Genomic DNA, 14,272 nt, shown 5'->3' on the forward strand with positions numbered 1-14,272 from the left:
GTTTTTAGTCCTTCGCTGATTCAGGAACCACCCACTCCCGCCCGGAACCCAATCAAATCGTTTAGCGGCTCATCATTATCCCGCGCCCGATGATTCTCCAGTTCAACTCGTGCGACGCCGTGCATCGTCGAAGCTGTCAATCATCACAACACAAAAGTAAGTATTTAGCCGAAAATATGAACAAATAAATAAATAAATATCGTAAATGCAAGTGCTAATCGGATTTCTAATGTGTGTCAATGCTGTCAGCATCAAACGTTATTCTCTTAAGTGAGCTTGTAGGCCACAGTGTTGCCAGGCGATTAATGTCTGTTTAAAATCATTTTCATTAAATGTATTAGAATAAACTTAGTGTAAGTGTCATCTGTGCGCAAAGATGACTTTTTACTGATGCATCATATGTATTTGGTTACATTATGATGAGATCACATTACTTTATGTGCATGCCAGGCATTATGTGTCGATCACAGATGTGTGGATTTTTACAGGTCTGCACAATCATCATGTATTCTTGTTAGTGTTTATTTTGGCCAACTCTTAAATACTCTTGATGATAATGAAGATAAATTAGTCTTTAATAAGTATGTCGTTTTTGAGAGGTACCCACCTCTCAAAAACTACTTATTAATGATTTATTTATCTTAAGTTTTGTATGTGATGTCTGTCTGTTATTCTATGTCTAATTTAGTCATTTTGTGTTGTTTTTGTATAGTCAAAATGCCAGGTTCAACTGTTCGCCAATGCCCCCACTGCCGGAATAAGATGAATTGCCGAAACCGGTGCTGTGTTAAGGTGATTGTGTGTAACTAATACTGGTTCTTTATATGGTATTGCATTTATTTTAATACTCAATGTGTTTCTGTTTCTCTTCTTGTAGTGTGGAAAATTGCTTGATTTTAAACACAGACAATCAGTACGATTGGCAAAGTTTCGTGCCCAAGCCCGACAGTGGGCAAAAACAACTATTAAGTCTCGGAATCAATCAAAAGTTCTTGACAATGTAAATGTCATGGTAAGCAAAATCCAACATCCTAATCCCTCACACATTGTTCTATACAAAAACTATTAAATAACAGGTAATATAATATAAAGATTTTTTACATATAAATACATAAACATAATACATTACATAAACATGAGTAAATTGTAACTGACAGTTCAAATAAAAAGTAAATTGATGTACCAGATTTTAATGGGCAGAACTCTTCTAAATAAGAGTTAATCAGCATTAGGTAAAGTGCCACACAACTGCAGCCTGCAGCAAAAAAAAAAAAAAAGCATGTTGGCTTGAAGTCACATGAGGTTAAACAGAGTTTTTAACTGTTTCTTTCAGAATTATTTCAAACCATCTGTACTGTTTGACATTCTTGTATTTTAGATGGAAAAGCTTAAAGCTCTTGGATATGTACCTCTTCTTTTCCTGGGGAAATTTTCCAAGGCCCAAAAGTGGACAGCAGAGGTCCAATGCCCCCTTGAGTTCCCACCTGAGGGACATGGTGTGATGGAAAAAATGCTCATAATTTTTTAGCATATTTTACAGGGTAAGACATATTGGCAAGCACCAATACTTAAATGTTTGTCTAATATTTTAATGTGTAAAATACATTCTGTAGCTATATTACATTACATAATATATATAATGTATTATATTATATTCTATATTAAACTGCACTTTTTTTCTTTAGAGTTTTTTTATTTAATGTATTTTAACATGACTTTAAGGCGGCAAAAAATATATATTTTTTTCTTATAAGGTTTAACTCCAGAAAAAGAACAAGAGGTCACAGAACATAATGAGGCAGAAAGTCAGGACTTGACAGAAACTGTAGAAGAAGAAGAGGACATTATCTCAGAGAACAATGTAGAAGTGGAAAGACTGGAGGATGAAGAGCAGATCAATAAACAACAGATAGAAAGTAGAAAGGAAGAACCAGAGAGGCCTGTTGAGGAAGAGAGAGACAAAAGTCCAGAAAAAGAACAAGAGGTCATCAAAAGTGATGAGAAAGAAAGACAGGACTTGAAAGAGACTGTAGAAGATGAAGAGAACATTGTAGTGGAGGATAATGTAGAAGTGAGAAGACTGGAAAATGAAGAGCAGATCGAAGAACAACAGATAGAAGGTAGGGAGGAAGAACCAGAGAGGCCTGTTGAGGAAGAGAGAGACAAAGTGACAAAAAAGACTGAACAGGCAAAGGGGGTGAAGAAACAGACAGAGAAAAGAAAGTTTAATGCACTTGAGATGGAGGCAATGGAAGAGAGAAGAGAGATGGAGGGAGTCATATTAAAAGCAGATTGGTGAGTAGAAGAAAATGAAGTGAAACAAAGACTCTAGATATAGGAACATGTTGCACTCCTATTACTTATGAATGGGAGAAAGTGTAAAGCTTGTGTTATACTTTCCATGTACACCCTCCGATGACAATTTTTACGTCTCGCGGACCATAGCGGACTCGCACACACGGAAAGTATAACAGGCTTAACGCTCAACATGGAGAATTAATCCCAGCTGCCATTAGAAGCTCTGCTGCTAAAGAAATAGATAGTATTCTGAGACGTGCATGTATCAGAGATTTAATCGTAAGTTTTGTGAACAGTTTCCCCATTCAAAGAAATGACTTTTAAAGGGGCTTTGGGTAAAGTCAGTGCAATGAACAAGGAACAATGTGAACTCGGGGCTCAATGAAAACTGTTCTTTGACATGCAAATCACCTGTCAACATGGCATCAAAAAGAAAGCGCCAAAAAAAGATAGACGCAGGTATAAAATGTTATACAGTACAGTTTATCTCTGTGGTCTCAAACTCCGTTCCTGGAGGGCCACAGCCCTGCACAGTTTAGCTCTGACCAACTCCAGCTAACTCCTGCTTGGAAGCTTCTAGGGGTGCTTCTCATAATACTCAAATTCATGCTTACTCATTTCTTTGCTTTCTTGTCCTCAAGCCTGTGACCCGAAACCGATCGAACTCAGCCACCTTGAAGGACATCTGAATTCTCTAATTCACGGGTCACCAGACTCTGTCCTGGAGGTCCCGGTGAGTTTAGCTCCAAAGCATCGAATCAAGGTCTTGCTAGGTATACTTGAAACATCCAGGCAGGTGTGTTGATCCAGGATCAAGTTTGGTGACGCCTGCTCTAATTGCACCTGAGGAGGTGAGGAACGAGGAATGAGGAAGCTTCCAGAGGAGCTAAGAGCAAGAAAACACAGGTGTATCCTATACGGAAGTTCTCATCGACAAACCTGTCGCACATATAATTTATCCTCCCCTTCACATTTGTCATAATAATTTACATTTACATTTTACTTTTGCAGTTTAAATAAATCATACATATCATATATTTTAACAGGGCATCTTGCTTTATTAATATTTATTATGAATGTCTTAAATAACAAACTTTAACAACATAAGGGCAGATCCCTTTTTCAGGTGATGACGATTTGAAGTGATGCTTGAGTGATCAAGAATATTCCAAAGTACAAATAACCTTTCCTTTGATTCTTTCATCCTCATTTTCTTTCCTTACCTCATATCCTAAGTGGGGTGGAGCTAAGACACAAGGAAAGGAAACAGGATTTAGAAATAAGAAATGCACCCTAGTAATCCTGAAGACACTGATTAGCTGGATCAGGTGTGTTCAAGTAGGACTGGAGCAAAACTCTGTAGAGCTGTGGCCCTCCAGGAACCGAGTTTGAGACCAGTTTAGCTCTTTAGCATTGTTAAACTATTACAGGTTGTCATCTGTTTGGAAAGTTCTCATAATATTAATGTTTATATTTGTTGTTTCAATGCTGTTTAGATTTTTAAATGTTACATATTTGTTTTATGTTCTCTGTTCAAGTTATTAAGTAATTAATTCACTTCTAACCAAATTTTACATTTATACAGAATGTCCATTCCATGCATCTCTGGACACATTTCCTGTGGATTTTGTTTCTAGGAGGCGTCTCAGAAAGGTTGGCATTAATCAGTATCTACAGTCTGTTAATGTGTTTAATAATACTGGTGACCTTTTCCTCTACAATAAATGAATGTAATACATTTATCAATGTAAATAATTTGTTTTTGCTCCAAAACTACGGATCGATGAGTATTCCAAAATATGGCTCTGTTGTAATGTTAAAGACCCCACATTGAATGTAAGGTAATGTGTCTTTTTTGGCAAATGTACATCTGGAATGGAATTCTTAGTCGCTTAGTAAACCTTTTGCATGCAAGATATTGGACTCATTACAGTATGAGTACAGACAGTGCAAACGAAAGGGCATGAGGTAGAAGAGAAGCACATACAGTACACAATCAATAAATAAACAGCATGAAGAACTGTATTAATTTATGTATTAACTGAATTTATGTATTACTGTAAAGATTTAGAGTACAATTTTCTGTACAGTAGTGTACTATGAATATAACATATAATCTATATAACATTTAAAGTACAGGTGTGTATTTCCATTGCTTTTGAATATGGTAACAGCAGTTGTTGAAGTTGTTCTTCAGTGGTAAGAATCCTGAATGATGAATTGGAATTCAAATTCAAAGTCTGCATGCTTTTACAAAATCTGCTTTAGTGTGTTTTTGCAAGTGTGGGTAACGGCAGGTTGGCGCATTGTGTGTGGAGACAGGTTGGGGCATGCTAAAAGGTAATGGTGTGGTTAGGGGTTCGATTCTGTTGTAGAATTCACCTTTTAGCACACCACCTTTCGGCACACCCATTACTCCTGCATGCAGCTACCTTGTCTCTGTTTGTGTGCTGGTGGTGTGGCTGTACCACAGTAACAACGCAATGTAATGATGATTTTGTAATTGGCTGTTTTTCTTGCCTAATTTATAGGGACGTAAAGAGGTCTTGGTGCATTGGTTGCCATGTCCATCCTGGTAAGAATAAGTAAACCTACATGCCAATTAATTAACTACTGTAATTTTCTCATGTATTGGTTGTTGTTTTTGCTTTTTTTTTCAGTAAGAAGACATGGCCACCCACCTGGGAGCCTGAGGATAATGTTCAAATTACCCTCAGTCAGTGTTAATTACATTACCGGTACATAATGACAGTTTGTTTGTTTGTCCATTTGAGTTCACAGTTTCTGTTGTAGTGGACAAATAAAGGTTTGTGTTTTCACTATGCGCAACTTGGTCTTCTATTTATATATTTTGACCTTCAGAAACACAAAATTATGTCTGAAATATCCAGGATTTTATCCCAGCTACCTCAGGCCAAAGGCAGAGAATCAGCCTGAACAGATGACCAGTCTTTTACAGCGATGGCACACACAATATAGACAATAGTTCCTGATTAACCATAACTGCCTATTTTTGGAGTGTGGAGGACACTGGTGCACCGAGGAACCCCCCAGCAACACTGGGAAAACTATCAATCAAGATGGGCTCAAGGAAATATGAAGTGATTTGTTGTATTACATTGTCATTTTTTAATACTGTATAAGCCCATTGTGTATGTGTACAGTATAATATACACAATTAAATAACTAACCTTAACCTTAGTCCTTGTCAATTCAGTAAATATATAGATATGAACAACCATATTCTCACTAGAGTAGAGGCTAGATGTCCAAGGTATGTTGTCTTTTTTTTTTTCAAGGGATGACAATGCTCTTTATTAAAAACATGCACTGCATTTCTATCTCTTTTGCTGCTTTCTTTTTTTATTTGCATTAGAACAGGACAAAGTAGGACATACAGAGAAACAGTACAACATAGGAGAAAACAGTGCTGTAAATAGAAAGCAAATCTGACAATAAACAAGCTAAGACAAAACAAGAGCACAAACAATCAAATTAAATTTACATGTAATTATGTGCAGTGTTGGTGTGACATTATGAATATGAGTTGTACACCTCTATATATATATTTATTTTTTTTCTCTCTTCATTAAGGACAGAGGGAAGAAGAAGGGAAATAATTCAAATAATAAAAGTATAGTTGAGTAGATAATTGGATTATAAAGCAGAAGAAAAATAAACAAACATGGGGGGAGGGGGTTGATTGTTGGTGCTGAAGTTGAGGTGGTACGGACTGGTCATTGGAGTGGAGCAGCAGGGCATAACAAGGTACTTTGTTAAGGATTGTTGTCTTATGCAAGAACATAGACAATGATTTCTCCAAATGGGTCCAGTGAATTGAATTTAGAAAGAGTGACATACAACTAACTTTATTTACAGTAATTTACAACATAAATGCATAAGATATTTAGTACAGTAAATACCATATTAAAAATGCAAATTATTTACCCTTGTATAGTCAAACAATGCTTTTAATAATACAAAACAGAAAGAAAAAAAAAATCAACTAATGGTGCCTGCACATCCCTTTTGAGCAAATCAAATGGGGTGACAAAAAGTTCTAGTTAATGCATAGTTATGATGATAAAGAAATTGTGTGAGGAAGTAACTGTTAGTCAATTTTATGGTAATATAATTAAAGCAGATGATGATGAAAAATAAGCTTTTGATGACAGGACTTGCACTACACAAGACCTTGCAATGCAGATGGGTGAAGGTGTAGGGTTTGTGAAGGGAGCATCAGAGGTAGTGGGCAACAAAATGAGTTTCCTTGGTGTTTGAAGGCAACTGAAGTTCAAAAGATAATTGTGTATTAGGAAGATCATAACATAACCAATCATAACCAAAATCAATCTGACTATAATGATTTATTTGTTTGCCAGGCTAAAATGGTGTCTTCAGTCTCAGTTTATAACAAAGACACTAGATCCTTCAGAGTATCATGAAAACCATTACAAAGTTTGCAGGAAAATCTAAGGAGAAGAGTCTAAGACTCAAAAGTAAAATTGATTAATCATTTCTAGAGGATTCAAGATACCTCAACAATGGAAGAGAATGGCTTTGATAAAAGAGAAGCTACATCATCCTTATCCAGTTACATCATCCTTATCATGCCACAGCCATATCACCCTGCAGCCCAAGACTGGTTGCCCATGGAAGCTAAGCAGGGCTGAGCCTGGTCAGTACCTGGATGGGAGACCTCCTGGGAAAACTAGGTTGCTGTTGGAAGAGGTGTTAGTGAGGCCAGCAGGGGGTGCTCACCCTGCAGTCTGTGTGGGTCCTAATGCCCCAGTATAGTGACGGGGACACTATACTGTAAAAAAGCACCGTCTTTCGGATGAGACGTTAAACCGAGGTCCTGACTCTCTGTGGTCATTAAAAATCCCATGACACTCATCGTAAAGAGTAGGGGTGTAACCCTGGTGTTCTGGCCAAATTCCCTCCACTGGCCCTTGTCTATCATGGCTTCCCAATAATCCCCATCCACTTGATTGACTCTATGACACTCTCTCCTCTCCACCTGTAGCTGGTGTGTGGTGAGCGCACTGGCGCCGTTGTCCTGTGGCTGCCGTCCCATCATCCAAGTGGATGCTGCACACTGGTGGTGGTTGAGGAGAGACCCCCCACATGATTGTAAAGCGCTTTGGGTGTATTGCAATACACATTAAAGCGCTATATAAATGCCTCATTCATTCATTCATTCATTCATTCAGTGTGGGGCCCTGCTTGTACTCAACTCATGTTTTCTCATTCTTCAGGTCAAAAGGAACAACAAAAGAGTGCCATTGTATTTTGTAATTTAATAATCACTGCCATACAAATCAGTAATAATTCAAATAAACACAACTGGTCTTCACAGGCTGATTTTGTACTAATTTAGTACTAATATTAATGAAGCCTTGATTGAGTACTTTATAGTATACAACATGATTTGCTTACGGATATGCTTACTTTAACTGATTAAGTTTATGCATTTATAAACATTGATAAAATAGGCCACTTTCTGGGTGGATTTTCACACTTTCCTGGTTACTTACATTAGGACAGCTCTAACCCTAACCCTAACCCAAGACATTATTAATGAAATGCTAATTCAAGATTCTTGATTGTGGCACAAGATATATATGTAAACTATATGTAGAGATTTGTATGATCTAAAATGCAATTGTTGTACATATTTTTTATGGATTATGTAATCAAATTCCGGAAATTAAGCAGGCCTACTTGTAATTAGATTATATTACATTTTAAAAGCATAAAAGCCTAGTTTTTTTAATTCTCCATACTTTTTATATTTGAAAAATCTTTTTTTTTTTTTTTTGAAAAAAGCCTACTGATTATTTACATTCAGAGGTCTATACCTTCCAGGTTTGTGGAATAGCACTCACAGACTAGCCACTAGTCATGTGTCTATCACTGAAAACTAAGTAAAACACAGTTTTTGATCACTGGATTTAGAGAAATAATTTTACTTTTAACAAGTGTTTTCTCAATATTGCATATCTAACAAACTTGTGATAGAAACATTATTATTTGGATTTTTGACCATGTATAACTTTGTCTTTTAAACATTAAAATGTACAAATTCGCGTAATTTAATATTTACATGTAATGCAGGGATTCTCTAAAATCTTTGACAGCTGAACCTCTTTGACCTAACATATTTGCTTGAAGTACGCTCTGAGATTTTTAGTTAATAAGTTAGATCAATGATAAAATTAAGAAGTTTTATTCTCTATTGTCTATTAATGGTCACATGACAAAAATCAAATATCATATTTTTAAAATACTTTTTAGTGTCTTATTTTAAATCATTTAATTTTTATTTAATTTAATTACTTTATAGCTTTTCAACACCATCTGGGAAACCCTGACATAATGTAACATTTAATGCACTTAATGTTAACAAAGAATAGCATATATTTTCTTATAATATACTGCAGAATTATCTGCAGAGAATTATCATGCAAAACCTGCCTGAACAGAGATTAAATCAAGGAGATAAAAAGACAAGACTGTTTTTGTAGATCACTGTACAAGTATTTTATTTTGCTTACAGTAGGGAAAAACATGTATTATGTAAAAACTTTATCTACAGTATATGTAAACATATCCTTATACACTTTCCCGTCCATGTAAGATGTAGGCACACACTGCAAAACAACCCCCATTATATCCTCTACTACACACTGCATGGTCCCATGAGAGCTAAGAAAAATAGAAAAAAAATAGAAAACAGATAATAGGGATGGAGGTTGTATGATTGTTCTTCAGTAGTCTACATTGTCAAGTTTAGTCCTCGTCACTGTGTGTTTCATCAGAACTATAGTCTGCATCCTCAGTTTCTTCATCGAACATGTTATCACATAGAATGTTGTCTGATGCCTGTCCCAGAACACATTGTCGGTATAACATCCTAGCCTTATTTTGTAGAAACTGAAGGTCTTCCAATTTTCTCTTGAGAAGGCACAGTAGTCCATTGGAGCTCCCCTCTGATAACTCGAAGTCACTGTCTACATAAAAAAAAAAAAAAGAAAAAAGGAAAACATTGGAAAAGATAAATAAAATCATTCCTAAGTTTTAATTCCAGCAGTGCATTGGTTATTGAATTTTGTTATGGCTACTCACTGTTATTTTGTATTTCAACAGAGAGATCCCTCAGGGAACATTCAGCTTCCTTCAGTGATTGCCAGTGTTGCTTGACCTCTATCACGATGATCTGCTCCTCTTCCTTCAGTCGGGAAAGCAACATGAACCGGTCAAAGACCATCTTCTTAGTTGAGAGGTTGCTTTTATCTGCAATTAATTAAGGTTTAAAATTACCTCCTTTAGACCTTTAACTGTCACTCCCATTTTTGAACATAGACGTGAAAGTGCACTATCCAAACCTAAATTTTTATAATCCATGAATGAAAATATTTTGTAATATGATTTTGATGAACCATTTCCATGGTAATGAAAAATCTGATTTTAATGATGATTTCTAAAGCGTGATAGGGAAAAAGGCAATGAAGAAAGAGTTTTTGTGACAAAGGTCATAACTCCTTTTATGTAGATTTTTGAGGTCCACTCTAGTCATAAAATAAATCTATTACTTTTCCTACGTAATTTGTAAAACAATGGTAAAATATCTATTTAGGGGTCTTAGACCTTTCCAATGATAGTTTGTCATGATTATATTAGGATTTATTTGCATTATAGTGAAGTAAACCTTACTATAACTTCACTGGGGGGATGGGTGACAGTTAAGAGGTTAAACACTGAGAACTGTATTAACATCAAACAATGTTTATCAAATACACTGTGTATTTTGTAGGTTAATTACTAGTGTCAGGGCATTCCCATGGCCATTGGAAATGATCCGCTGCGAGGAGTTCGTCCACAGAAGGAAGCTGGTGGACTGACTGTTCATTGAATTCTTTAATGGCAGCTGCCAAGGTCGACTTATCTTCATTAATTCTTCTTCTTATTCTGTGCCTTCTTTTGTTGCCATCTAAGAAATCAACAACATACATTATTACAGCACTCATTCCTTAGCTATGTGAATTACATTTCTATCATCATATTAACTGACCTGTCTGATGGTACAGATTGCTTTTTCTCAGCTTTATGCTGACATAAAGGCCTCGAATTTTGCCCTCAAGTCCAGCGTCGTCCTTCGCTCTTGATACTACATGCCAAACAAAGAAATTAGCCTTTGCGAATTAGATATCTTCTGTGCAAAACATTTATAATAGAAAATAAATTATTACATTAAAAATTAAAACAGGCCCTTCAACATGTATTACCTGCAGCCCACTGCTGGACATCACTGACCCACTGCTGAATGTTATCGTCGCTGACATTAAGCTCAGCCTGCAGACTTGCAAAGCTCTCTCTTTCTACTTTCAGCCTTTGCGTTGTCTAAATACATATCAAAACACTTTAAATTAAGTTGATAAATGTTTATAGTAAAACAATGTATGCAATAGTAATAATTGATAAATAATTGTAAATGTCCTTTTTTTTCATTATATAAAAAGTATATTTGCATCAGTAAAATACCTTAACGTATCTTTGCGACAAACTTTTAGCCAGATTTTCAGATTTCCGTTTGTTCCATGCAGAAGCAAGAACTGTGAGCATGTCTGAACGTGCTATTATTAGATAGGTGGTCAAAGCAAAAATATTGTTAGTCATGATTAATTTATACTTAGAAATAATATGTTAAAAGTAGTGCAAGTAGTAAAGAAAGATATTCACCAGCTTTGGACATATATTTAGTGCAGACTTCTGCTCTCGACAAGAAGGAGTTGACCTGCTCCACCTCTTCTCCGATAGTAAGACCAGCTCCCTTTTGATTTCTTCCGGACCATTTTATCTACCAAAAAAAAAATAAAAAATAAAAAATAAAATAAAAAAAAAGGTTGTTGAAATAAAAGTGAATGTCCATACTTCAAAAATATGTTATGACAGAATCTTACCTCACAACTCCACTCATGTGCTTTGGCATGCATAACTGATAATAGTGGGCGCATATTTAATAAAGGGCTTAGCTCCGGACAGTGTCCCACCACTCTCTTTAAGTATGGCCAGTACTTGCAGGCAACATCGGAACAGAAAAATGCCACATTTTCCTTCGAGAGGGTGTTTTGAAGGAACAGGGGATAAGCAAATATTTCCCCTCTAAACATATTTAGGGCTTTTAAAAGTCCTCCATGTCGGCAAACAGCAACCTCAAGGCCTTCCTCATCAATCTTTGAGGCTGACTTTTTCGCTGACTCCTTTGCTGCTGTCCATTGAGAGGAGCCACAAACCCCTTTACCTGTGGACTAAGATATTACATTAAAATTAGTATTAATGTTTCAATAATGGTAGCTGGACTGGAATATACAATATGACAATAAGTTAAGGGTTATTACATGCTTGGTCTTTTCATGAACATATTCCACAAAGGATGAAACATCATCATCTTTCATTATAAATGTGCCATCGAAGTAGCCCTTCTCTGTCCTTGATTTTATAGAGAAAGAGAAACATGATATATACAGTTAAGTATAAATAAAATAAAATAAATATAAAATAAATTTTAAAAAATAAAATTTACCAAAAAATAAATAAATAAAAAATAAATAAATAAATACATACCCGTGTGCATTATGGAACCTGTATAGCTTCCTGTTACCATCCACTGAGACTGCATGCATGGATGGACTGCAAGCGGGACATTTAAATGGTTGGGCACCACAAAGCCTCTCAACCTCATGCTGGGCAAAGGTCCATTCCAAGAAGGCTTTCTGGAATGTGTCTCCACATATTTTACCATTCTGTTGAAATAACCAAACCAATCAATCACTTTAAGGAATAAACAGCATGTAAACAGTACATTGAATAACAATATTTACCCTGCCATTGTACTCTGTTCTTCGGTCAAGCATTCCAAGGAATGCTTGACGTGAAAGACCTGGAGCGAATAGTTTTAAGTCCAGAAAAGACCTAAAAAGTTCAGCCTCATATACAGTATCAAAATGTATAGAGGCTGGCCAGTACCCAGACATGAGGAGATTACTGAGTTCCACTGTCCATGTTTTCCCACAGCATGAGCACTCCAGAGATGGAAGAGTGAGATTGTACCGTCCTAATAAAAAAAATTATGTATCACAACAGCTCTCAACTTCTTAATAACAGATATTACATGCAAGCATTGCGTTTTCTTATATTCCTTCATGTGCTCTTTTCATAAAGAGAAAGAAAATACATCTTACCATTAAAATTAATTAGAATAATTTGTTTGCCACTGGTCACTCTGCATGAACTTTCTGAACAGGCACAGATTTTCTCTGGCAAATGTAGTGGAAGGTATCGGACTAAAAAAGCAAAAGCAAAACAATGATAAACTCCTCAGCAAAGAATTCATTTAAAAGTAGAATGTAATATATAATTTTAATGATGAATTATAATTTTACCCTAATGAACAGCCATTTAAAATATTCAGACTGAAAAGAATGATGGGACACATGAAAAGCATACCCTGTTCAGAGAACTCAAATGTTTCAGAATGTCTCTTCACTGCAGTGGTTGGACACAATGGCTTAAAGAACCCATGGACCATAGACTCCCTGTTATGAAGAGGTAGGTGCTGATGGACATCTCCATCACACAGGGTGCATAGATACTGCCTAGGTAGACAGTCCCTGCACCGTACAATGGCCTCAGCAGTTAGACAGTGTTGGCAGATGCATTCCTGAACATATTCAGCCTCCAAAAGATTCATAATCAAGGACTCCCTTGCAATGTGCCATTTTTCATGGCTAAGGGATTTCCGCTTCTGCCAGGCTGTGGCCAAAGACACCTCTTCAGGCTGAAAACATTCATCATTAAGGATATGCTCCAATTCTTCAATGAGTGAGGCTTCATTGAAAGAGAAACAGTGTTATAGTCACAATAAAATCCATTTTTATGGAGATATTGTACAATGATCTAATTTATATAAAAAAAAAACATGCAATTATGTATGTTGCAGCTGGCAGAATAAACAATTTTATAAACAGTTACCAGTTTCTGCTCAATAAACAAATTCCTCTTGGATGGGTACACTGGAAGGACCTTTAAACAAAATAAAATGTGAATACATAACGATTTGAGGTTCTTTATATCTAGTTCTGTAAATAAGTGCACTTGAAGATTAAAACAGACTGCACATAGCTAAACATTTATCAAATAGGGAGAAAAGACAAATCACAACTGAAAATAACAATACATTTAAATGATAACTGTAAATTCTCAGCTGTCTCACCATGTTTAGGGGCTGCTCTTTTCAGTTTTGGTGTTTTTGCAGTTTTTCTTCGAAGTGGCCTTACCATATTCCCATTTGTATCCCTTCGCCTCCACTTCACGGTCGTGGGATGTGACTTAGACCTTTTGGCTTGATTATTTTCCTCTAAATTGCAAATATTTTACAGGTTTTTAAATTAGTTTACCTTTCATGAATAATATATTAGCCTATATAACTATTTGTAGTTTTCTTTCAAATATTTTACGGAGAAAAAGAAGTCAAAGTAAATTATTATTCAAGATACAATTTCTAAAGTTACCGGCATATGATCAAGAAACACATCTCCAAGCTGCTTCTAAAGAGCCTCTGGACATTCTGCTTGAACAAATGTAAAATAGGGAGGGAAAAATAATTAAAAGAAATTCAAAAACAAATTGGGTTAAATCAGGATTACAATGAGTTGATTAATCCACACATCTGTGATCGACAAATAATGCCTGGCATGCACATAAAGTAATGTGTCTCATCATAATGTAACCAAATACATATGATGCATCAGTAAAAAGTAATCTTTGTGCACAGATGACCCTTACACTAATTTTATTCTAATACATTTAATGAAAATGATTTTAAACAGACATAAATCGCCTGGCAACACGTTTGATGCTGACAGCATTGACACACATTAGAAATCCTATTAGCACTTGCATTTACGATATT

The 14,272-nt window shown here is 35.8% G+C and overlaps 1 protein-coding gene across 3 annotated transcripts; it reads right to left on the bottom strand.

The window, feature by feature from the left end:
- Positions 1-8,944: 8,944 nt before the first annotated feature.
- On the bottom strand, positions 8,945-13,219 carry LOC131541106 (uncharacterized). Of its 3 annotated transcripts, XM_058776646.1 has the most exons (13): positions 12,808-13,217; positions 12,543-12,644; positions 12,183-12,415; positions 11,926-12,104; positions 11,700-11,790; positions 11,262-11,609; positions 11,041-11,158; positions 10,843-10,934; positions 10,587-10,701; positions 10,373-10,468; positions 10,124-10,291; positions 9,427-9,594; positions 8,947-9,311 (listed from the first exon to the last, which is right to left on the bottom strand). In XM_058776646.1, exons 1-13 carry the CDS (start codon positions 13,049-13,051, stop codon positions 9,091-9,093), a joined length of 2,175 nt encoding a protein of 724 aa, XP_058632629.1. In that variant the 5' UTR covers positions 13,052-13,217; the 3' UTR covers positions 8,947-9,090. The 3 variants fall into 3 exon arrangements, with proteins under 3 accessions (XP_058632631.1, XP_058632629.1, XP_058632630.1); XM_058776648.1 differs by lacking the exon at positions 10,124-10,291 and having other exon boundaries at positions 8,945-9,311; positions 12,808-13,219; XM_058776647.1 differs by lacking the exon at positions 12,543-12,644.
- Between the last annotated feature and the right edge of the window lie 1,053 nt (positions 13,220-14,272).

This window comes from Onychostoma macrolepis, chromosome 05 (assembly GCF_012432095.1).
Source record: "Onychostoma macrolepis isolate SWU-2019 chromosome 05, ASM1243209v1, whole genome shotgun sequence".
NCBI lineage: Eukaryota > Metazoa > Chordata > Actinopteri > Cypriniformes > Cyprinidae > Onychostoma > Onychostoma macrolepis.